Genomic DNA, 25,725 nt, shown 5'->3' on the forward strand with positions numbered 1-25,725 from the left:
AGTCTGGAGTCATAGTCCCCGTCCCTGTGATGCAACAGGGAAAGGGTTGTTGTTCAAATTTATTTTTGATTCAAAACCCTAATGGGTCACATCTCCCTATTCTGAATCTGAAGTCTCTCAACAGGTTCATCCATGTGCCAAAATTCCGTATGGAAACCCTAGGGTCAAATATGCTGGCGATGGAGCCTGGGGATTTCATGGTCTCCCTGGATATCCAGGATGCATATCTGCATGTGCTGATTGCTTGATCCCACCAAAAATGTTTGAGATTGGCGGTAGATCAGCAACATTACCAATTTCAGGCTCTACCCTTCGGGCTGGCCACAGCTCCTCTGGTATTGGCATGATAATGGCAGTCATGACGGCTCATCTCAGATGACAAGGAGTCATAATACTGCCATATTTGGATGACCTCCTGATATTAGACAAGGTCATCTCCCAGATGACCATTGTCTGCCTACAAGAGCATGGCTGGATAATAAATTGGAAAATATCCTCTTTATCCAACCCAGCAGACTCTCTGGGACAGAGGATTCTTCTACCAGAAGACAAGATTGTGGCACTACAATCTTGGGTGCGCAGTCTTCTCTGCAAGCAAAGAGTGTTGGTACACTTGGCAATGCAGGTGCTGTGCTCCATGGTATCCACATTCAACATGGTGGTTTATGCCCAGTTCCACTCCAAGTCGCTGCAGAATTGGATCCTGGCACATTGGGATGCACAGTATAATCAGAGAAAATCCCAGATGATTCTCATCTCGCCAGAGGTTCCACTCTCCCTTGCTTGGTACCTGGAGACAACCCATTTAAACAAGGGTCGTGCGTTATGGGTACCGGATTGGGTACTTCTCACCACAGACGCAAGTCTGCGAGGATGGGGAGCGGTGTCAGATCACCACACCTTCCAAGGAATGTGGTCGAAGCAGGAAAGTCACCTACCAATTAATATATTGCAGCTTTGTGCGGTGCATAGAGCGCTCATACTGGCACAGGACCTCCTACAGGGCAGGCCTGTCCAGGTTCAGTCTGACAGTGTGACAGCAGTGGCCTACATCAATCATCAAGGAGGCACACGAAGTCTGGCGGCCATGAGAGAAGTGGAAGAGATTCTGTGGTGGGCAGAATGCCATCTTCCAGTAATCTCTGGAATGTTCATCCCAGGTATTCTCAACTGGGAAGCGTACTTCCTAAGTCGCCAGGATATACACGCCGGGGAAAGGGGTCTTCATCCAGACGTCTTTCAAATCCTGGTGGACAAGTGGGGATTACCAGAAGTGGACCTCATGGCATCGCGTCACAATCACATAGTCTCCAGGTATGGGTCCAGAATGAGGGACCCCTCAGCCACCTTCGTGGGCGCTCAGGCGGTGAGATGGGATTTCAGGTTGGCATACCTGTTTCCTCCAATCTCCCTCCTCCCAAGGGTGTAAGAAAGTTCAAGCAGGAGGGTGGCAGGCTAATACTAATAGCCCCTGCCTGGCCCAGTAGGCATTGGTTCTCCAACCTGACTTGTCTATCCATAGACAGTCCACTGCCTCTACGGCCAGATCTGCTGGTGCAGGGTCCCTGCCTATCTCAGGATTTACCTCGGCTGGCTTTGACGGCATGGCTGTTGAGTCTGCCATCCTCAAGGCTTTTCTTCAAGCAGGACTTAAGTCTTCGCCTGGCTACCTTGAGAGCAGATTTCTGCTTTATCAGTTTTCTTTCAATACAGAATTAACCTTCTGCCGGATGTTAGAACATTCTTGCAGGGGGTTCTACTACCTCCATTTGTCCCTCCAGTGGCTCAGTGGGATTTGACTTTAGTTCTCAGGGCGTTGCAGGTGGCTCCCTTTGGATACGGTGGACTTTAGATGGTTGACAGCGAAGGTACTTTTTCTCCTTGCTATCTTCTCAGCTCGTAGAGTTTGACTTGGCAGCCCTGTCATGTCGCTCTCCATATTTGATTTTCTATCAAGATAGAGCTGTCCTCCGTACTAAGGCAGGTTACCTACCAAAGGTGGTTTCCCGTTTCCATATGAATGAGGAGATTGTAGTTCCGGCCTTTCAGACTTCAGAACTGTCTACAGATGAAGCTTCTTTAGATGTGGTTCGAGTCCTTCGTATCTACATGGATCATACCAGCTCTACCAGGAAATCAGGTTCACTCTTTGTGTTATGTGGGTTTCACAAACGAGGTTGGCCAGCAAACAAACAGACTTTGGCTCGCTGGCTGCATACAACTATTTCTCAGGTCTATACACAGGCTGGGCTGTCCCAAACAAGGTGACGGCACGTTCTACTCGGTCTGCGGGACCATCGTGGGTGGTTAGACATGGCGCCTCGGCTGAACAGCTTTGCAAGGCAGCCACTTGGTCTTCCATTGATACTTTTATCAAATTCTATGCATTTGATACTTTTGCCTTCCAGGATGCTTCTTTTGGACGGTGGATTTTCCTCTTTGCGCAGGAGCGTCTCCACCCTTAAGGGAGCTGCTTTAGGACATCCTCAAGGTAGATTATGTGGACCCTATGGACCCTGAAGAAGAAAATCAGAGTTATGGTATAACATACCGTCGATAACTCCTTTTCTTCAAGGTCCATATGGTCCACAGAGCACCCTCCCTGATGCACCTGGCCTCAGTTGGGATCTGTTCTTCTGCTTTTTTTCGTATCCCTGATTCCCTCTTTGCATATTGAGTGTGTCTTGTGTGCGATGTACTTCCTTCTCCACTGTCCGTCTCTTGCCGTTAGGCTTCTTTACAAACTAAATGCCTGTGGCTAAGGATTGGGTATATAGGGAGGAGGACTAGTACACGCTGGGAGCTTCAAAGCTGGAAGCTGTTTGGTGCAAGTGATTCCACTACATACCCCAAGGTAGATTCTGTGGACCCTATGGACCTCGAAGAAAAGGAGTTATCTAAGGTATGTTATACCATAACTGACTATCCGTTAAGAACCAAAATTATTATTTATCTTTTTAAATGTGTTTTTAACTTAAACAGTCAGGAAAAAGACAGAACAAAATGAAAAGGGATGTTAAATGTGCATTTGTTTGATTTTTACTAGATGTGGATATAAATGATGTTGTCCCCTGGGTTTTGGACCAGATACTTAACAAACATGTTGTCAGTGTGAATCCACATGTCAGACAGGCGGCCTGTATATGGCTCTTGTCTGTGGTGAAGAAATTGAGCAAACATCAGGAAATAAAGGTACGTTGTGTGTCTCTTACTCTGTCAGGGGGTAAAATGTTTTGGCCATTGGCCATATGTAATTCTTGTCTCTGCACCATACGTTCAGCTTTAATTGTAAAATGTGTTTCCTTCATTGTCACTCTCCTTTGTTCCTATGGTTCGTTCCCATAGAATGTAATTCACTTTACATGAATAAAGCTGGACGGTACCAAATACAGATAGGATGGGTGTACAGTGTCCGATAATGCATTATGAATGTAGTAATTGAGACTAGAAATGGATTACAAATAATCAGAGGTTAACATCCTATATTTACTAGTAAAATATGGGATCAAGCAACAGAACTTGAAACGATTACATGTACATTTAATCACATACGTGTTCAGCCCCTTCCGTCCATAGAACATGCATGTACTGCTTGTACTGTATTTTTTTTTTTATAGCGCAACCAATGTAAAATCTGTCTGCACCTCCGTTGAAGCAGTCTTATTTTTTTTTTTATCTCCCCCTACTTAGTCAAAACTTAAAGAAATTCAAAGTGCCTTTATATCTGTCCTATCTGAAAACGATGGTAAGTATACATTTTCTGTTATTTCAGATTGAAATGTATAAATATTGTTGCATGGAACCAGGAAAATGAATAGCTAATCCTAAATGACTGCTATCATGTGGGTGATGATCATGCAGCACACCAGAGAACATGTCATGTGAGTTATCTAATAACACAAATGACATAATGAGACACATGACTGTTATTTGCTTGTCCTCTAAATCGTTCTTGCATGGAAGCATTAGTTTAAAACAATACTTTTGTGTATTCCACATGTAACAATATAGTGCCATATTCAATTAGCAGCGGTAAATTACCACAGCTAATTAGCTAGCCCGGGGCTATCCAACTAGCCCCGAAGTCGGCCTGGCAAAGGCACTTATCATGTTTTTTTTTTCGTTACCTGATGTGTCCCGAAAAAAAATCCACGATAAGTGCCGTTTTTTTCGCCCAAACAAGGGCGAGAACACAAAGGTCCGCAAGCTTATCGCGGCTCCTATGTGTTAACGGACGAACTATCCTATTATTTCGCCCGAAATAATAGGAGAGGAGAAAAAAATATATCGGTGATAATCGGCGAAAAATCCCCGTTTTTTTCGCCGATCGCGGGGATCAATTAGCACCCGAACAGTGATTTGATTCTGCATTCAAAATGCTACTTACTTAGGTTTTACATTTAAACACACTGAGAAATTAGGACTTGGGGCATGTTAAATTGGCTAATCATATAGTACATACATGGGCAGAAGCAACTGCTGGACCTCAGAGACCGATTGTTTCCTTTTGGGGGACAGTTAGTGCTGTTGAAAAATGACCACTGTGACCGAATAGGCGTATTCTGCTACCCTGTCTGGTGTACATGGTTTTACAGATTTTATTATTTTTTTTTTATTGAAGCTTCAAAAGTTACAATAAAATATATGCAACATTATCTTGCAGTTCCTCTTATTTTTACTGATGGCTTATACTGATCCTAACTGGCACTCAGGGACTCTGTGCCACCTGTGCACCACCATTACACCCACTGGTGTCGGAGAGTAGCTGTTTCACCAATACCTGGACTATTTGTTGTGTGTAGCTTGATGCAGCACGCCTCTGGTAACTGTGGCTGGTTTCTCAAGACCACTTACTTTGATAATGACTGTAAGAAAGAAGACAGCGTGTTTAAGATTGGGACATCTGAGAAGTGACTTCAGTGGTAGCTCTGAACTGAGATTAGCCAACCACAAACACACACACTCACAGTAAGATGTATCATCATCTGACTGCAATTAATGGTTGTCCCATTTGAACATTGACATTTGATTAATCTTGTTCAGATATTGATTGGGTTAGGCAGGTATCTTGAAGCAAACATTTTATGTTATGGAAACAATTTAGTCATCTTACAGATTGTGATTAGGGTATTTATTTTCACTTTGTCTTGGGTAATCAAAGTTGCAGAGATTTATTTTATTATTATTGTTTGTTTAATTGGCCCCACTTAGTGTATGCAACGCCATACATAGAACAGACTTAAAAACAAATAACACTTCATGAGTAGCGCACACCATCACATAAGTGCAGAGCAAGAAAACAAAACATTACAGTAAAAGCCAAGGACAGGGAGGGACATGGGGAAGAGTATTAACTAGTTGGAGCAGGCAGTGGTGAGTCACGTGGAAAAGGCAACAGCTCTCAATTACCCATCATAAGATCGAGCAAACCATATTGGAGGTGCTGATGGTGACATGGAGAAAAAGGGGCACTGTTGGCTTGGATAGTGCTAGTGGAAGAAGACCAGGTAGACGAAGTGAGTGAGAAGTATAGCAAGGGTGGGTAGACTCTAGTAAAGATGTGTTTTAGGGAATATTTAAACCAAGAGAAGCTATATTCTTAAGAAATGAAATAACCTTTTCAAGACCAGTTCTTCTCAATCCATTTTTTGACATAGGGCCTGATTCAGACCTGGTCGCAAGCGCTGAGCGCTCGCAACCGGGTCGATGGTGGCCCACAGCACATGCACACGAAGGAGCCGGCTCCGTCGTGTGCATGCTCGAGACCCGGCTAGCGACAGGCAATCAGTCGCTCCGGGCCTCGCAACAAAGGGGGCAAGCTGTCGATGTTGAGTGACAGCTTGCCCCCTTTGGTGTGCAGGCTGGGGGGGTGGCTGCCGAAGCGGAGGCTTTCCCATGAGAACGCCTGTCGTTTGGGGGCGGCCCCACTGACATCACAAGTGAAAGCTCCGAAAGCTCTCTGGGGCTTGTGGCCTTGAGACCCTACCACAAGGGTCTCGTCGCAAGGCCGATGGTCGCGATGGTCTTGACCATTGCGACCATCATCATGGCCACTTGCTGTAGCTGTGGGTTGTCACCCACAGCTATGCGAGTGGCCAGGAGGCCGTTCTAAAAGAAAAAAAACCCGTCCCTGATTCAGAGCTAGCCCTCTGTCAGAGTGAGCAGCTCTGAATCAGGCCCATATTTCCTACCTTTTCTGAGATGTTATTGACCACGTGTTGCTGATATACTTATTGCAGCCAAGACAAACTTTTATTGGTACACCTGTAAAATATATGTTTGTGTAACTGGTACTAATATACATTCAGGCTGATGTACACTTAATGTGAACTCTGAATAAAAATTTAGTGCATTGTAAGCCCTACAAGGTTATATAGTTGTCTGTTCTTTATAAATAAAGGGAAGTATTTCGTGTTTTAAAGCTACAGTCATTTGTACACATGTTTGTTGAAACTATGTCAAATGTGACTTAACAGAAATATTGCAAATTATACAATTGAATAAAACAATGCCATAGGGTCTCTGTGGGACTCGGTGATGCACAGAGGGGGGGTTCTGAGTAACTAGAAATCCCCCTGACTGACCAAAATCGTTGCCTCGTCCCCTCAGTGTAATGCTGTGATTCATGTCACTTTGGCTCCGTCCTCTCACATGCACCCGCAAATCGCGCCCCTAAGGCACAATTGGTCAGAGCCGCAGATCATTAGTGGCTTTGACCAATAGTTTTAAAACTACAGTAGGAATAAATGTTAAACCAAGCCTGGTTTTGCATTTATTCCTTTTTCCTTTTTTTTTTTTTTTAAACTATTGGTGCTAACTATTAACTATGCTTGTTTTGGGTGCCTTAATGTGGGCAATGTTCTCGTGCTTTTATGCATGTAATGTCTCAGTCCATCAATCAGCCTAACTCTTTTTAAGTCCATTGATAATTGCGCAAATCTGTTGCAGAATTTAGCCAAGATGTTTCATCGAAAGGTCTTGGGTTGGTATATGAACTGGGCAGTGAACAAGATCAACAGGAGCTGGTGTCCATACTTGTGGACACTCTCATGACTGGGAAAAGGTACTGTGAATCATCATGAATTAAGTGTGTGCCATTATTCTGACCTACCCCTACGTTATTACGATTATCATTGTTATAGACTATAGTTTGGTACAATGTGTTATTTTCTACAATGACGTTTAAACAATTTTTGTTGTATTGAAATATATAGTTTTTAATACTGATGTTAAAACTATAATCGTATTGAAAAAATGATGAATAAAATTGCATATTAATTTTATATGGGCTCTCCAAGATGGTAAAGTATGGTTTTTAGTATATAATAATATATAATTATCTCCTTATTATGTTTTATACTAGTAATTTAGAAGTGTGAAATGTTGAGTGCCCTTGTTCTAAATACTGAGATAACCTATCGCTATATTTATTACTAGCATTTGTCCGCAGCTTTGCTCGCATGGATGTCTTATTGCTCAGTGGAACTAATCTTACAAAGACAGTAGTGGCATCTAATATTGTGATGTATATTGTAGACCTTGATAACAAGGTGTCTTTGTAAACAATAATAATCCACTGTTTTCTTTATGTAAACCACAAAAGTGTGGTTTATTACACTAGTAGTATAATGCATTAATATAGGAGGGTGTGACAACAGGGTACTTTCCCGTGCTGGCTGGTGCAGCGCCAAGGGAGAGCTGGGGATCTAATTACTAAGCAGTGTTAGGAGACAGAGTGAAAAGTGATAAGGTGCCAGCCAATCAGCTCCTAACTGTCATCTCACAGGCTTTGTTTGAAAAATGATGGTTGGGAGCTGATTGGCTGTCACCTTATCACTTTTCATTCTGCCTCCTAACACTGCTTAGTAAATAGACCCTTTACTCTTGATGGACTTAGCTAAATGGGCTTTATTTGGTGTACATGACCTGTGGCGCCAACTATTCATTAGAAAGCTCTTGTATATTTTGCAGAGTAATACAAACCCATAATTTTTTTCTTCCAACTATTTCTACCCCAAACTTCAGACTGCCCGTCGCCCGTGCTACTACTTACACTATATTTACATCAAAATTCCCCATAATATAATATTACACACTACACAACACACTCAATATACTGATAATAAAATGTTCCACACTATCAATGTGACACAATCTAACATGGCCTCAGAACTTTCATGTGTGTCATCAACCATCTAGTTATATGCAGATCTGTTCAAATTGCATAATCGGCATTCTGTATTATCGCCAAAATTCCTCAGATAACATACTGTCATCTTAAAATACCATATTATGCTACTACTGTATTCATCTACCCAAACTGTACAGTCGCTTAACTATACCACATAACATACTACATCCTTAAGTCCTCAGTCCATCCCTATACTCCCACACAAACTATATTGCCCCCGAAATAAGTCAGTGCTTTGTGTTTCCTCATATTTACAGTGAATTCTAGAGAAATCCTGGCTAGTTCTCAGAATCATCAGAAATTGGCTTTCGTTCCATTCTTGGTAGAGTCTGATAGGGAATCCTATACAGCGTATTCCATGTGGTTCGATAAGGACTCAGGGCCTGATTCAGAGCCGCTCGTAAGCGGCCCCTCGTTCGCTCCGAGCGATGTTTGCACAACTGCGCATGCGTATGGGTTGTAATACGCATGCGCCAACCAGTCAGTGCGGTCGGAAATCGTGTGCTCGTAAAATAGCGAGTGCTTGCTAATTTGAGTGACAGGATGAGGAGTTTGTGGGTGGTAACAGGGGAAGGTGCTTGAAAACGGGGAGTGGAGATCCGAACGCAGGCGTGCCAAACTATCAAAACGGGCGTTTTAAGGGTGTGCATAATTAACAAAGCAGCGTCATCGACCACGTCACTTGGTTGTCTTTTAGCCTGAACTGCTCGCATGATTGCGGTAGGAAAATGCTACCACAAGAATAGCGAGCAGTTCATACGCCTTTCGATGTACTCAATTAATCAAATAAATAGCGGAGATGACGTATGATGCGAGCGGCCAAGGGGCGTCTTTACAAAATAGCGAGCGCATGTTTCGGACGCTCGCTCAGACATAGAGGCGTCAACAGACCGCAAAGAGCGAGCGCTCAATTTAAATAGCCAGCCCCTTTTTTCTGAACGAGCGAGTGCAAATAGCGTCCGGCTCTGAATCAGGCCCTCAGCAAGACTGCATGGGATAAATTACTTAGTGCAAGCAGTGTGTCAGGTACTACAGATCCAGGACATGAAGTTAGCAGAGCACACTGAACAAGATGCTAAAATTGTCATGCTGAAGCTCAACATATGCCACACATCTGTGCCCCAAATTCATATGATACACTGTAATGCCCTCAATTTACAATGTGACTGGCACTAATGTCCCCAACTGGTAATATGCCACACACAGCCCCCTCAGTCAACCTCTATATATGCCAGCCAAGAGTCCCCCTCAAGTCCTTGTATGCTAACCCAGAGTCCTGCCTCATGTTTTTATATGCCAAGCCAGAGCCCCACCTCATGTGCCAGCTCAGAGTTCCGACTCATGTTCTTATATGCCAGCTCAGAGCTCTGCATCATTACCTTATATGCCAGCTCAGAGCTCCGCCTCATGTCCTTATACAGTATTCTAGTCTAATGCCCCCCCTCATAGTTTAGACTTCACTGAAAATGTCTTCCTATCATCCATCTGTTTCTGCCTTGTTTGAGCAATGCCACAAGACTTCAGCCATGTCGGCATATCAGTGGATTTTGGAGGGGCGGGGTGGAGTTGCAGACAGGAACAGTCCAGCAGAAATGTCGCCGGACTGTGCTGGAAATCGCCAGGCATATACCACCTCTGGACCGAGCAGTCTGGAACTGTCCAGAGCATTCTTAAATTGTGGGGACGTATTTCAGCAGGGGGCAGGCCATGTTTGGCTGCCTCTAAGTTTGATGTATAGTACTCTGATAACCATATTTATAGTTTATAGTTAACATGTTATAGTTAACATTTAGTGGACATGTTAATGGGAAAAGTTGTGGTTTTTGCTTGATCTATTTCCATCAGAAACCTAACCATTGCTGTTCATTCTAGGGCAAAGCGTGAGGTGTCTGGAGACACTGAGGTTTTTCAAGGCACCTCCCTTGGCAAAACCCCAGATGGGTAAGCTTCATTATTGTATTTGCTCGTAAAGGAATACCTTTAATGTAGGATTCCCCGGAATGCATTACTTACACTGTTAAGCAATTGATCAAATATCAAAGTTCGTGACCTGTAAACATCCGAGATGCCTGATGAATATATTTTCCTAGGTGGTAATGCAACTTTAATATTGATCTGCATATATAGTATAAATTATGCTGAAAATTCATCAGAGGGACACTTCATTAGTGAGTCTGTGATTCAGTCACGCAGCAATGTTATTTTGGGGGACTCAGTCAGTTGAGTATAGAAAGTATTGCATGAACGATGTATGGGGGCTGTAATCATGTAGATTTATTTTAGGGAGTTTAAGAAGGTAGTTTGGAATTTGACAAGCTTTTTAAAGTAATGCGTTTCCATAGAGTGCTTAAATATATTGTTTGGTTTTGAAGAAAGTTTTGCTGTGCGAAGGGAGAGCAAGCCACCATATTGGGTGTACCATGAACAAATCTTGTAACTGGGAATGGAAGCAAGTAGTGACAGAGCCGGTTCTATACATTCTGGAGCTCAGGGCGAAAGTTTTCTTTGGCATCCTGAGCTCCGGGTGTGTGACCTGATTGAGGGGCATCGCTATGGGAAAAAAAAAGGTTATAAACAAAATATCCTCCTACTTCTGCTGCTCCGAGTACGTCCTCTTCTCACCGTGGCCGCTCCCAGAATGCCATGTGTGACTATATCACACGATGTGATCACGCCTGGCAGCGGGCATTCTGGGATACAGTTGGAGGGAACAATTGCACATCATGGCGCCGCCGCAGTTTATTTCTGTTATTACTGGCTTATATGGTAATAAACTGTGGCAGCGCCGCCATAATGTGTAGTTGTTACCTGCACATCATGGCACAGTGGTGGACAAAAGTGGGCACCCCGGGCAATAGCCTTGCTTGCCTGCCCATAGAACTGCCACAGAGTAGTGAGTGAATAGAATGGTTTGTAGTAGGTCTGCGCTTCAAAAGGTCTATAGTGGTCTCTAGCTGCTAAAGTGTACGAGGTACCCCAACCTCGTGAGAATGATAAATAAATACAGGAAGTTACTTCAGCGCTTAGAGATCAACTGGCTAGAAATTAAATATATGTGTGTATTAATAATATATAGTAATTTGTATGTCAAGCTCAGTATCAGAATGTCAGTGGCATAATATATAAGTCCCGGTGTGAACCACCTGCTTGCACTGTAGGATGGGCGTTTTTTAAAGAAAATATATCAATTGGACTTGCTTAACCTGATTGCAAAAACTTTTGGCAGTGCGTTCTTGCAAATAGCGCAGTACAGTAGTCTAATATTGATGAAGTTGTTAATGATGCATTGAGTCCAAAGTGGAACAGTCTTAAACCCTCTTTGCTAGTGCGTTGATGATCCCACAGTTCCTCTCCACCTCAAAAATCACACAGAGAAAGAACCGGAGCATCAGGTACTGGAAAACACTATTGTGCAGTGCAATAGGTAAGTGGTGCTAACTTACCCGTTCTCTGTCGTCTGCCTGCTGGTCCACCAGGTTACCTTGCTCCACAGGGTGAGTGGTGTTAGTGGTATTAGTTGGATCTCAGTCCACATCCTCTCACCCGCACACCACTCACCCTGTGGAGCAAGGTAACCTGGTGGACTAGCAGGCAGACGACAGAGATCGGGTAAGTTAGCACCACTTACCTATTGCACTGCACAATAGTGTTTTCTACTTCAGGGTCCATAGGGTATCCACAGGATACCTTGGGGTATAGGTGTGACGTCAGTCGCAGGGCACCAAAGAGTTAAGCTTTCAGCCTCCCAGGATGCACTAGGTCCCCCTCCTATACCCCGCCCCCGGGCCAAGGCACCTCAGTTTAGTTTGGTGCCCGGCCGGAGTCGGGTGCACCTGTTGGAGTGGGGGCTAGAAGAGCCCCTGAAGCTTTTTCTTCATGCAGCTGTGGCTGCACATCTGGATGAACAGCATGGACAGTCAGTCCTGACGTCCATGCTGTCTTCCCTACACCCCGCCGGTACCAGAACGCCGGTACTGATCCGGGGATGCTGGTGGGCGTCTGGGGTCACAGCTAGCGGTGACCCCAGATGTTCCGGACCATGGCCGGATTCAAGGGGGACAGAGGTAAGCAGCGGGGTCCCGCGGTGGGTCCCCGCTGATCACATGGTCCTAAGTCCCCAGGCAGGGGGCTCCCTGGGGACTGGCTGCAGCGTGGAGCCAGGCGACCAACCTGCGCTTCCACTACCCCCTGGGACAGCGGACCGCAGCAGAGCGGTAGCGCTGCGGCGTCCCAGGGGTTAAATGCATGCCAGGGGAGCGCGCCTTCCCTGTCTCACAGCCGGCGCCTCCCCCGCTGCACACAGCCCTCTCTGCACTGTGCTGACTGGTCCTGTGTCAGCGCTCCTCCCCCAGGCCAGCTTCTCTCTGCTCCTCGGCGGCCATCTTCTCTGCAACGCATGGTGAACGCTGCTGGAAGTCTGGAAGGAAGCATCGTGGTCTGGGTCCCCCCGCATACCTCTCCTCCGCTGTGGCTCAGGTCTGTGTATGCAGCGCTGTGTCCTACCAGGCCCTGTGTCTGTGTAGTTGAGTGATCAGCGCTGTTAGTGCAGGAATTGTTATTTCTCTGCATTGTATGTGACTGTGCTAGCGCTGCCTGTAACTTTTCTTCTCTAAACTGTCAGCTTTATTACTGTCCCTGTTCTTTCTGCTAAAGCCCTTCCGGTGCGGTGCTGCAGGGTGGTCTCTCGCCTATTTAATACTTAATTGGTGAGAGAGGTCACATACGTGGTGCCATCATGTCTGAAAGTGATTTTCCCCTCCGGCTACAGTGTACCACGTGCAAAGTACCGTTAGCGGAGGGGGAGGGTAGCGCGGAGGGCCTTTGCCGGCAGTGTTTGTCCATGGCGCGGCCTATTACGGTTACAGCACCGGTACAGGAGCCGCCCTGGGCTTGTTTCGCTCAGGCGTTAACAGCTTTAGTGGGCCAGTTAGCTCCGCAGCCCGCGTTTACTCCGATGGGTTTGTCCCAGCAGTCTGTGGTGTCGTCACCCATGCAGGGGTTCCCACGACAATTGGTGGTACCCCACAGTCTCCCTATTTCCCCGCTCCCGGGTTCTCAGGAGCCAGCGTGGGTTAACTCCCTGACGAGTTCTGTACAGCACTTGTCGGATGTGTTGCAAGGGGAGTCTGTGATGCGGCCTCATAAAAGGCCGGTGGCGTCTCTGTCCGCTCCTTAGGAGGATGACGAAGGGACGTCTGATGATGGGGAGATTCTGGATCCTTACGATCAGGAACCTTTCCATACTAAGGACGCTGATGCTAAGTCCAAAGTATATATTCCTGGACTTATTCGGGCGGTCCGCACAGCCTTGGTGATTGAGGACGAAGTTCCCCCAGCGGCTAAATCTAAGTATGCCTTTTTCAAAGATGTGAAGGGCGATGCCACAGTCTTTCCTCTTTCGGGTCAGTTGGTGGACCATTTAGAGGAGGCGTGGAAACAACCTGGCAAAAGATACCAGCCGCAGAGACGCCTGGCGGTGGCTTATCCGTTCGCGGATAATTATTTTGCTAAGTGTGAATCCCCTCCACAGGTGGATTCTCACGTGACCCGTCTTGTCCGTAGTGCCACATTGCCGATGCCATCCATGTCCTCCCTTAAGGATGCTACGGACCGCAAGGTAGAAATCTGCCTGAAGTCCGCTTATTCCCTTGCAGGGGGGGCAGCACGGCCGGCTATGGCCATTTGCTGGGTTGCCAGAGCGATGGAGCGCTGGGCGGATTCATTAGAGGCTTCTTTTGAATCCGACTGTCCGGCCGAACAGGCGGAGTTGATTGGCAATCTCCGTGATTCGGCCACCTACATCAACGAGGCGGCTCTAGACATTAGTACTCTGGTGTCTAGAATTTCTTCAGCAGCGGTAGCTGCTCGTCGCACCTTGTGGCTGCGATCCTGGAAGGCGGACGCAGATCCAAGAAAGGTCTGGAAGCGTTGCCGTTTACCGGAGAAGTTCTCTTCGGTCCGGATCTGGATAAGATTGTGGCCACGCTGGCGGCAGCCAAATCTGCTTGTCTCCCGTCGGCCGCTGCTCCTTCTGGTTCTGGACCATCGTCCTTTCGGTCATCTAGGGCCCAGGGCAGGCCCAAACCACAGTCGTTTCCTCGACAGGCTGGCCCTAAGAAATCGGTCAAGCCCCGGAAACAGGCATGGAGTACCAGACGTCCGGCCCCCAAGCCAGATGACAAGCCTGCGGCCTGACGGTCCGGGTCTCCCCTTGGGGGATCCCAGGGTGGGAGGCCGCCTGCTGCAGTTCTCCCGGTGTTGGTCGTTCACTACGACAGACACTTGGGTTCTGGAGGTGGTCTCTCACGGGTACGCCCTCTCCTTCCGGCACAGACCCCCGGCTCGATTCTTCACCACGGGTCTACCATCAGACCGGAACAAGGCTACGGAGCTGCGGAAGGTATTGCACACTATGCTCCAGGCTGGAGTTATAGTGCCTGTTCCATTCTCCCAGAGGGGCCAGGGTTTCTATTCAAATCTATTTTTGGTACAGAAACCCAATGGGTCATATCGTCCGATTCTCAACCTCAAAGCACTCAACAAGTCTTTGCGGGTCCCGAAGTTTCGGATGGAGACCCTACGGTCCATCATTCTGGCGCTGGAACCTGGGGACTACATGGTGTCATTGAACTTACAGGATGCTATGGCGGTCATGGCGGCTTCTCTGCGGCTGCAAGGAGTCCGCATGTTGCCGTACTTGGACGACCTGTTATTGGTGGCAGGATCTCCAGAGCTCCTGTTACACCACTTGGACCTGACCATTGCACTGCTGCAATGGCACGGCTGGCTAATCAACTGGCAGAAGTCCACTCTAATCCCGTCTCGGAGGATTCTGCATCTTGGAGCCTTATTGGACTCGGGACAGCAAAGGATCTTCGTGACGGAGGACAAGATCTCTGCTTTACAGTCAAGGGTGCGCAGTTGTCTGCACAGCCGCCGGGTGTCCTTACACTCGGCGATGAGGTTACTGGGCTCCATGGTGTCGGTGTTCGACATGGTGGAATACGCCCAGTTTCACTCCAGACCTCTGCAGCACCCGATCCTGTCCAAGTGGAACGGGCTGCCTCAGTCTCTGAAGTTCCAGACGATTGTGCTCACCCCGGAGGTTCGCCTGTCCCTTGCGTGGTGGTTAAAGACGACCCACCTCAACAAGGGACGTCCGTTCTGGGTTCCAAATTGGGTCCTGTTGACAACGGACGCCAGTCTTCGGGGCTGGGGAGCAGTTTCGGGTCCACACTTGTTCCAGGGCAGGTGGACACCGACAGAAGCGGAGCTTCCAATAAATATCTTGGAACTCCGTGCGGTCTTCAATGCTCTCCTGCAGGCACAGCGGTTTCTCCAGGGTCACCCGGTGCAGGTCCAGTCGGACAATGCTACCACCGTGGCCTACATAAACAGGCAAGGAGGAACTCGCAGTCGGGCGGCTCTCGTAGAGGTCTCTCGGATCCTGGTTTGGGCGGAGCGCAATCTTCCGGCCATATCAGCGGTCTTCATCCCGGGAGTGCTAAATTGGGAGGCGGACTTTCTAAGTCGCCAGGACGTTCATCCAGGGGAATGGTCCCTGCACCCGGACGTTTTTCAACTACTGGTGGACAGGTGGGGTCTTCCAGAAATCGACCTCATGGCGTCCCGGCACAACAACAAGTTGCCGGTGTACGGGTCTCGCACAAGAGACGAAGGGGCGTCTCTGGTGGATGCTCTGTCCGTCCGGTGGACGTTCAGGTTCGCATACCTGTTCCCTCCGGTCTCCCTTCTTCCACGGGTAATCCGGAAATTCAAACAGGAAGGAGGGACGCTCCTGTTGATAGCTCCCGCGTGGCCCAGACGGCACTGGTTCTCAGACCTTCAGGGTCTGTCCGTGGACAGTCCTCTGCGGTTGCCGCTACGACCGGACCTTCTGTCTCAGGGTCATTGTCTTCACCCGGACCTGACTCGGCTGTCTTTGGCGGCGTGGCTGTTGAGACGGCCATGCTGAGGTCCTGGGGGTTTTCCAGCTCTGTGGTGCGTACCATGTTACGAGCTCGGAAACAGTCTTCCGCGAGGATATACCATCGCGTGTGGCATACGTTCTTCCAGTGGTGTCGACCGAGAGGTTATGCACCGCGGGAGTTTCGTCTGTCTCGGATTCTCGCCTTCCTGCAAGCGGGACTAGATCATGGGCTTCGCCTTGCTTCTTTGAAGGTACAGGTTTCGGCCCTATCTGTCTGGTTTCACCGTAGGATTGCTACAATCCCGGATGTGCGCACCTTTATGCAAGGTGTTCTCCGTATTCAGCCGCCCTTTGTTCCACCTGTGGCGCCTTGGGATTTGGCTGTGGTCCTGAGGGCTCTCCAAGGACCGCCGTTTGAACCACTGGGCTCAGTGGATATTAAATGGCTAACAGCTAAGACTGTTTTCCTTCTGGCCGTTGCTTCAGCCAGACGTGTTTCTGAGTTAGGGGCTCTTTCTTGTAGACCCCCTTTCTTGGTTTTTCATGGGAACAGGGCAGTGCTCCGCACTCGGCCCGAGTTTCTTCCCAAAGTTGTTTCCCAGTTTCATGTTAACGAGGAAATAGTTGTTCCGGCCTTTAACTCACCGGGTCTTTCCGTGGGTGAGGCCTCTTTGGATGTTGTGCGGGCCTTAAGGACTTATGTTGACCGCACTTCTTTGTTTAGGAAGTCGGACGCTTTGTTGTCCTCTATGGCTTCTGTAAAAAGGGTTGGCCTGCTTCAAAGCAAACTGGCAGCCTGGATCCGTATGGCTATTTCTGAAGCTTATCTTCATGAAGGCCTACCGGTCCCTCCTTCTCTGAAGGCTCATTCCACTAGGTCTGTGGGTCCTTCGTGGGCAGCTCGACGTGGTGCCTCGGCAGTTCAGATCTGCAAGGCTGCTACGTGGTCTTCTGTCCATACCTTCGTGAGGTATTACAGGTTTGACACCTTCGCCTCTCAGGATGCTTCCTTCGGGCGGCGGATTCTCCTTTCTGCACAGGAGTGTCCCCACCCTTAAAGGATACTGCTTTGGGACATCCCCAAGGTATCCTGTGGATACCCTATGGACCCTGAAGTAGAAAATATGAGATATGGTAAGAACTTACCCTTGTTATCTCTATTTCTACGAAGTCCATAGGGTTCCACAGGACTCCCGCCCTGTCGCACCTGTGCTGCAGATGGGCTTTGCTCTGGTCACCGGTTTTCCGTCTCCCTCTGGTGAGAATGTGATTCTTGTATGTGTCCAGATCTTTGTTCTCTCTCTTCCTTCTCCTCCTCCGGCCTATGGCTTGGTAACTAACTGAGGTGCCTTGGCCCGGGGGCGGGGTATAGGAGGGGGACCTAGTGCATCCTGGGAGGCTGAAAGCTTAACTCTTTGGTGCCCTGCGACTGACGTCACACCTATACCCCAAGGTATCCTGTGGAACCCTATGGACTTCGTAGAAATAGAGATAACAAGGGTAAGTTCTTACCATATCTCATATTTTCCAGTACCTGATGCTCCGGTTCTTTCTCTGTGTGATTTTTGAGGTGGAGAAGAACTGTGAGATCATCAACACACCAGCAAAGAGGGTTTAAGACTGTTCCACTTTGGACTCAATGCATCATTAACAACTTCATCAATATTAGACTACTGTACTGCACTGTTTGCAAGAACGCACTGCCAAAAGTATTTGCAATCAAGTTAAGCAAGTCCAATTGATATATTTTCTTTAAGAACGCCCATCCTACAGTGCAAGCAGGTGGTTCACACCGGGACTTATATATAATGCCACTGACATTCTGATACTGAGCTTGACATACAAATTACTATATATTATTACTACACACATATATTCAATTTCTAGCCAGTTGATCTCTAAGCGCTGAAGTAACTTCCTGTATTTAGTGAGTGAATAGCTAGAGAGTTGGGAAATATTTTGGGACAGGGAAGGGATGTATGTTGGTTCAGTTTTGTTAATAGCCTTTTATTCTGATATTGGGATATATAAATGTATATTTTTTTTAACTTATATTAAATCCTTTACTACGAGTTCTGTGGAGTACACTGGATATACTTGGTGTAGATGCACTGGCTGGAGCTCGGGAACTTTAAATTTACCAGCAAAAACTCCTCAAGCTTCTCCGCCATTACATCCCTTCTGGTTTCTGGGAACTTCAGTATTTTACTATTTTAAAGCCCCAAAGGACAGAACCACTAGTACAGAACAGTAAGGTGGGGAGAAAATAACCCTCACAATGAAAACAGCGAAAGCAAAGAAGCAAAAACCAGAACAGAAACATAAAGACCATAAAAGTTGTGTGTCCAGAGTGCCCCATATTGTAGATCTTGGAGCAAATGATTTAGCTTGCGTACATTAATCTAGTTTTCCCATTTATCTAATAGTCGACATTGGTTTCACAAAGCTGTCCCTAAGGTTTACATGGAAGACCAGGTAGCCACCTGCCACAGCTGTTCAAGAGAGATCCCATGCAGGTTGTTCTTCCCCCATTGTAAGCTTGGTGAATTGCTAGGGCTCCACCTTGTAATGGTCTTTTGATGCGGGCTAATATCTTTTGTGAACACCTTTTTATATGATCAACAGATCATCAATCCTGCACAATGTCTAGGTTCTATGGTCATAGGTCTGCAAGATTCTCACAATGTCCAGAGTGCTAAGTCTGGGATCAAAATGTTCTTACTCAGGTGGAACTTAGAGACCACCTTGGGCTGAAAGGAAGAATTGGTTCTTAGAAAATTTCTGTCTTCATGAAAATGAACGGAAACTACAAGACATAGGACCTCATTCAGAGTCGGCCGTTAGGTCCCCTCTATCGTAAGGGAAAAGGGTCCGGATATGCAAATGAAACGATCGCAAGATGCGTCGCAAAGATGGGCTCGCTAGATGAACGAGCGAGGGTAAGAAGCGGCCGTAAGACTAAAAACATGCCCCCTTTGCGATCGCAACACACGTCATCTCCGGGGATATAAGGATTAATCGAGACCATCTGGACCCATCGGAGCTGCTCGCAGAGCTTAAGGCTTACCATACCCTCACTCAAGCACTACGATCTAGCCAGTGTAAAAACCACCCATGTCACGTGTGCCATGACACTATTTTTTTAATTATGCACGCATTAAACTCCATTTGCATAGTCAGGCACGCCTGCGTTCGGATCTCCACTCCCCCGTTCACAAGCACCTTCCCCTGTTACCTCCCTCAAACGGCTCATTCTGTCACTCAAACTAACGACCTGGCTGTGTTCAAGGAGAGAGAAATTTCCGATCGCAACAGCTAGTTTGCGCACACGCATTGCGAATCTTACGCATGCGCAGTTTAGTGAACATCGCTGGGTAAGACCGAGCGGACGCTTACGACCGACTCTGAATAAGGGCCATAGTCCCAGTTCTGAAACTCTTCTAGCTTTGAATACTGCAAACAGGTAGGCAGTCTTCCAGGAAGGAAGTTTAACTCAATGAATCTGATGGTTCAAAAGGAGTGTGCTGTAAGGCTGTCATTGCCTAGATGAAATCCCATGGGACAATTGGGGGAATGTATAGAGGCTGCACATGCACCACTTTCTGAAAGGTGGTCTGCATTTCAGGTACAGTAAGAGACCGTTTTCTTTGAAAGAAATTGGAGAGGGCTTAAACCTGAACCTTTAAATTGACCTCTTCTAGGCCATACTGCATGAGAAGCAGTAACAGGTCAGTATGTGGTTATTCTTTTTTGAACCTTCAGCACGGTCTGATCCACACTGTCATAAAATCCTTTAAGGACCATTACTTTAACAGCCTTGCCATTAAAGCAAGCCAAAGTAATCTGGTGAAAAAAGGGGCCCTCCCTTAACAGATCTGGTCTCTAAGGCAGGCACCATTCCTGGGCCTGTGCCTAGCTGAAAATGTCTGTGTACTATAACCTTCCTGACTAGATGATGCTATCAGAATCATACGTTTTTTGATCTTCCACGGATGTATCGCTAATGGATTGAACAGGTAGATCAGATGGAAGTTCTGGAATGGAATATTCCAGAAATGCGTCACTTTGTGATTTACCCGAGATGTTGACATCTGGTTGCCCCCACCTGCCAAAAATCTGCTAAATGTCTTTGGATGAAGGGACCGTCCTATTTTGTGATGGGTCTGTCTAATTATAACATTGATTTATCTAAACAACATTTGTGATTTTTCCAGCTTGATTTTGATGTACTTTACTTGCAAAGATGTCTTCCACTGACCAGAATATTGAAAACTGCTCTAAGCTCCAGCACATTTATTAGGAGCTTGGAGTCCAAAGACCCTGTAGCCAGGAGTGAAGAGCAGCGACCCTCTTGCAATGGAAGGCCAGCATCTGTTGTCCCTATCACCCAGTCCTTGGGCAGAGATAAAGTCAACGGAGATAAAGTGCTAGCCAGTCAGCTCCTTACTGCCATGTCTCAGGCTGTTTGACAGGAGCTGGTTGACTGGTACTTTATCTCTGTTCACTTTATCTACATCCAAGGCTTAGTACATAGACCCCACACAGCTGGACTCTAGCAAGCACTAAAAACTACTGAAGTTCCCAAGCATCAAACTGGGTTGTAAATGGAGAGAGGAGAGTAGTATTTTATATTTGACTCAGTAGAGTACAGGCAAGAAATGTGTCAACATCCATTGTAATGGTGAAATTCTTATTAGGGTAAGAAAAGTAAGGGTATTGCTATAGTGAATGTGGGCAATGTCTGAGTGCATAAATTAACGTTTTTGGAGTTTTTCATGCGATGAGACACATTGTGGCCATACTACAAAGGTAATGCATAAGTTTACTGTACAATTTACGCAGTAATGGTATGTGCAGGCTGTTCTAGTGAGGTCATATCTATAATCTACATTTATTAATCAGGTGCTTCGTAATGCGGTACAAGAGTCATGTTGGATGTTCTATTATGATCTAAATTTCTGTGTTTTCCAAAGACAGGGGCTGTCTACATACAAGGAGCTGTGTGCATTGGCCAGTGACCTTAGTCAACCAGACCTCATATACAAATTCATGAACCTGGCTAACCACCATGCTATGTGGACCTCAAGGAAGGTAATAGATTGAACAAGAGATCCATTCATCAAGTTAAGAATAAGTTAGTTTGGCATTGCTGCACGCCAGTTAAATGCTTTTTTTTTTTAATCTGCTCTTTGTATAGACATATTGCTTTTCTGATTTTTAAGAAAAAGGCTGTGCCTATTTACCGGACTTCACTCATTTTGAAGTCTTGCATAGTGAAATATGTGGTAGAATCGGTGAAGCTAAGACATGTGAGAGACAATGAATGTGTTTTAATTCAGTGATATAGAATACAATACACATTTACTATTTGCTCACTGCAGTTTTACCCTGAGCTGCTAGTTGCAGCATGAATGATTGATATGTGTAATTGCACTTTTCTGACTGCTAGAAGGGGTAAAAAATAGAACAAGTAGCGATCCTGGCCCTTAGTATGTTCACAACACTGAGTGTAATTGATGTTTGATTTACTTTAGGAATTAATCACCTTTTTATATCTTTTGTTCATGTTGTGGGGTACTTACCAGGTGTAAAGTGCAGGAGGTGCATAGGAAACACCCATGTTAGCAAAGTAATTCTAACCGAGTGACTAAGCAGCTCAAACACAAGTAATGCATGCTACTCTGTGAAATCAGGATTACTGTGCTATGCTATAGAAAGGAATAATTTCTATGGGATATAATTACAAAATCATCTTTCCTTATGCATGGTTTAATGCTTATTCCTCCTGGTAATTTTATCATGTGCGTGCGGAGTTAACGGTAATATAAAAGACATATGTTTGTTTTTTTATTAGGGTGCAGCATTTGGCTTCAACGTCATTGCCACCAAGGCTGGAGAGCAGCTTGCTCCCTTTTTGCCACAACTCGTCCCCCGTTTGTATCGCTATCAGTTTGACCCAAACACTGGAATCCGCCAGTCTATGACTAGCATTTGGAATGCCCTCGTCACTGACAAGACTACTGTAAGTGTTCACTTTCATTGTGCTATGTGAGCTTGGCTCCTTCTTTTTAGTCCTATGTAATCATTTCAGCTTGTAATGTAGGGACAAATTGGATTTGCTAAAAGTTTAAAGTAAGCGTTTGTGAACAATTAATCACATCTCTCTTCTGCTATGTTGCTAAACTGATAATGTGTTTGTTACTATTACATTTATATCCTAATAAGGCATTTTAATGATCTAAGCATCTGTGTTTTCATCCGTGTACTCTAAAGAGAGCATAGTCCTATAAAAATCCTTCGGATGTTTTTATATTAAATACTGGAAATTGCGACATTATCAAAATGTTGAAGGGAAAAAGAATCGTAATTATACAATGGATGTTTTGGACCTGTGGTTACTACTTGTGACCATTTGTGCATTTTCAGAAGCGCTTGAACATTTGGGGCGGGGGGCATGACTCATCGCACTAGCGATGCATTCTGCCTGTCATCGCATGCATACCGGCGTTGGCAACGCCGGCATGCATGACTATCACCACAAAGGAACCCTCTGTCGGTAAAAGCAGCCCTTTGCTGTTGAGGGACTTCCGGGTCTTTGACCCAGAAACCCCTCCAACATCCTTCTGCACACGAAGGGTTAGGGTTAGGCTACAAGAATGGAGGGTTAGGGGGAGAAGGGGGAGGGTAAGTATACTTAACCGACCCCTGTTGGGATACCAACCATCGGGATACCGCTGTCGGTATTTTGATAGGAAGCATCCTGACAGCTGGTATAACATACCAGTTCCTTTATTGAATCCTATAAAAAGGATAGATTAAAAAATAAATACTGTGTGTGTATGTGTATATATATGTGTGTGTGTGTGTATATATACGTGTGTATGTATGTGTGTGTAATATAAATATATATATATATATATATATATATATATATATATATATAAAAACATTTTTTTTTATATATATTTTTTTTTTTTCTGCTTGAAGGGGAGTTGCCTCATCCGAAGTTCCCCTTAGCCGTTTAAACACTGCTTATATGGTAAACATCATGATCTTGTTTTCTCCAGGTTGATAAATATTTGACTGAAATCCTTCAAGATTTGATAAGTAACCTGACTAGTAATATGTGGCGAATCCGTGAATCCAGGTACGCTGTACAGAGCTTAGAAAGAAGTCACAAAATACTATGGCAGTCATCGAAATCAGATTAATGCACTGGACACTTTCTAATCACTTTATTCCATTATTAACTTTAGTTATAAACTCTCACCAGGAATAATTACATTGAGAAAATGTCTTCTTGTTTTCAAATATATCCTGTATATGAGAAACCCTTGTTTGGATTTGAGAATTCTAGGCTAGTAACCTAAAAGAAAAATTATACACTTTTGCCATTGTTATATAGGGATTGTTGGCATATTGTAAATTGGCTGTTGTGATCTCATGTTAAATATATAAATTTTATATGAACATCTTTAACACAGCTGTTTAGCATTAAACGACTTACTACGTGGTCGGCAGCTGGACGACGTTGTTGACAAACTTCCTGAGATATGGGAGACCCTTTTCAGAGTCCAGGATGATATAAAGGTAAGATGCTGTTCTTGCTGACAGTTACTAATACACAAATTTGCTGCTCATTATACAAACTGCCGTGCTTGTTCTACTAGATGGGGCCCTTGTTATGGCTGTAAAATGGGTATGAATGTGAATTAAGTAGAATTATAACCTAGATTAATTTAAATTGAAGCTAGTCTTATTTTTCTTGCTAGTTTTGTATATTTTCTGGAAAAATGTGATACAAGTATAATATGCTTTGCTTTTATTACACTACTGGGTTAATGTGCCAGTCTTTAATCTCTTTTATTGTGCCTCACACACTCATTAGCACAAAGGACGAAACATCACCCATAAATGCAAACAGGCAGTGCTTATTTATTTGCAGAGGTGTAATTAATTATCTGTTTAACACATTTCAAGATACACACCCACTTAATTTTTATGTATTTGAGAGGTGTTTGATTCACTGGGAATAACTTCTTGTACAATGAAATGCATTGTATCTTTATTTATTTTAAGGATAAATATGTATTTCCTTTGGTAGCAAATTGGATTCACTTTCAACCAAGTTTAGATGCACTTATAGATTCCGATGTCGTCTTAATAGAAACTGACACCCAAGCTAATAATATATCTAGTTTGCCTGGAGTTATTAGTACAGGCTGGTCAAGGAGATCTGACTTGGGTCCTGCTGCCTTTACCAACCTGGATAACCCTGGAGGGGTGTTCGGACATCATAGAATTCATTTGGAAGTGCCATGCACTCAGTGTTAGAAGCACATTGCATTCATTTTGAAGTCTTCATCAGTAATGGTGCCAGGAGAAAGCTATTCCTTGTCGCAAGATTTGTCCCCAAGCATTGGTATTTATAGTTGAGTTGATGCATGTATAGTCAGACACTGCTTGCAGAGCTGGGGGCGGGGCCACACCACGGGCAGTAAGCTGCACAGAAAGAAAGCTAATAGAGGTATGCCTCTGAGTATGGGGGGGGTGTCTTGAGCACTGATGGACACCTTGTATGTGTCATGTGAGCAGGAAGTGCACTGCAGTGTTTAGAGATCAGAACACAGTAAGCATCAGCAAGAGAAGACAGTGATACAGGTAGGAGAATCAATGGACACTGAAGCTTAGTGTAGTGAGGGGAGAGTTACAAGGTGAGACAGGCTCCAAGCACTCAGACCCATCTCCATGTGTGCCTCCCCAGCCATTGACCTCACCACATTCACTGCTAGTGTTGATACCTAAGAGTAGCTGCAGATCTAAGCAGAGAGGTCCCAGTCTCTGGTGTATACAGAATAGACAGAACAGGTAAGATCTCGCTGATTTTGTGTTAATATATACTGGTGTATGAGCAATCAATAAGATGTGTTGCAGACAGATGTGGTTTGTTTAATCTAAGCTCTTTATTAATATAAGAATCATAAAGCTCTAGTAGTAAGTGCACACAATGGAGTTTATCTACTGTAATTAGGTGCAAGTTTGCAAAAGCGAGTTTGTTGTATGAGAACCAAATACATTACTGGATGCGTGCATCCGAGAAATGCAATATCCAATTAGAAGTGCCAATTAACAGTAGTCACAATTACTTTTCTACAAAATGCGACCTGGGAGAAGTGCATAAAAAAGTGAGTAAACCACCCTGAACCTCCAAAAAGTGACAACTGAGAGAGCAGGACAATATAGAAGGTTGTTAGTGACCTTAAGCAAAGTAATAGAGGTTATTAAAATGTGTCAGATGGCTGATTTCTGCACTTTTTATTAATAGTTGAAAAATATAGCAGCAAGTGTTTCTCAGCAAATTAAAGTCTTTCCAGCATTTTGGGGTACAGAAAAATGTCTGTACAGTAATTATTCTGTGTTTTTATTCTAACTTTATACAAACTTGTATAAACACTTTTAACACTCATCTGCAAGTTAAGTAACTTCTCCCATCAATACAACACCTCTATGTACATGTCCCTCATCATTTACATTTCCATGTACCTGTCCCTCATCATTTACATTTCCACGTACCTGTCCCTCATCATTTACATTTCCACGTACC

General features: G+C 45.2%; 1 protein-coding gene across 3 annotated transcripts in view; it reads left to right on the plus strand.

Annotated features, from left to right (window-relative positions):
• ECPAS (Ecm29 proteasome adaptor and scaffold) overlaps positions 1 to 25,725 on the plus strand; it is a 130,088-nt gene that overhangs the window by 61,928 nt on the left and 42,435 nt on the right. For all 3 annotated transcript variants that reach the window (XM_088460105.1, XM_088460103.1, XM_088460104.1), the window contains 8 exons: positions 3,047 to 3,192; positions 3,691 to 3,745; positions 6,949 to 7,063; positions 10,064 to 10,132; positions 21,095 to 21,212; positions 21,976 to 22,143; positions 23,189 to 23,268; positions 23,606 to 23,711. In XM_088460105.1, coding sequence (XP_088316231.1) covers positions 3,047 to 3,192; positions 3,691 to 3,745; positions 6,949 to 7,063; positions 10,064 to 10,132; positions 21,095 to 21,212; positions 21,976 to 22,143; positions 23,189 to 23,268; positions 23,606 to 23,711 — 857 coding nt within the window. The remainder of the gene's footprint in view (positions 1 to 3,046; positions 3,193 to 3,690; positions 3,746 to 6,948; positions 7,064 to 10,063; positions 10,133 to 21,094; positions 21,213 to 21,975; positions 22,144 to 23,188; positions 23,269 to 23,605; positions 23,712 to 25,725) is intronic.

The sequence above is a fragment of the Taudactylus pleione genome, unplaced genomic scaffold (genome assembly GCF_031769625.1).
Source record: "Taudactylus pleione unplaced genomic scaffold, aTauple2 ptg000967l, whole genome shotgun sequence".
In the NCBI taxonomy this organism is placed as follows: Eukaryota; Metazoa; Chordata; class Amphibia; order Anura; family Myobatrachidae; genus Taudactylus; species Taudactylus pleione.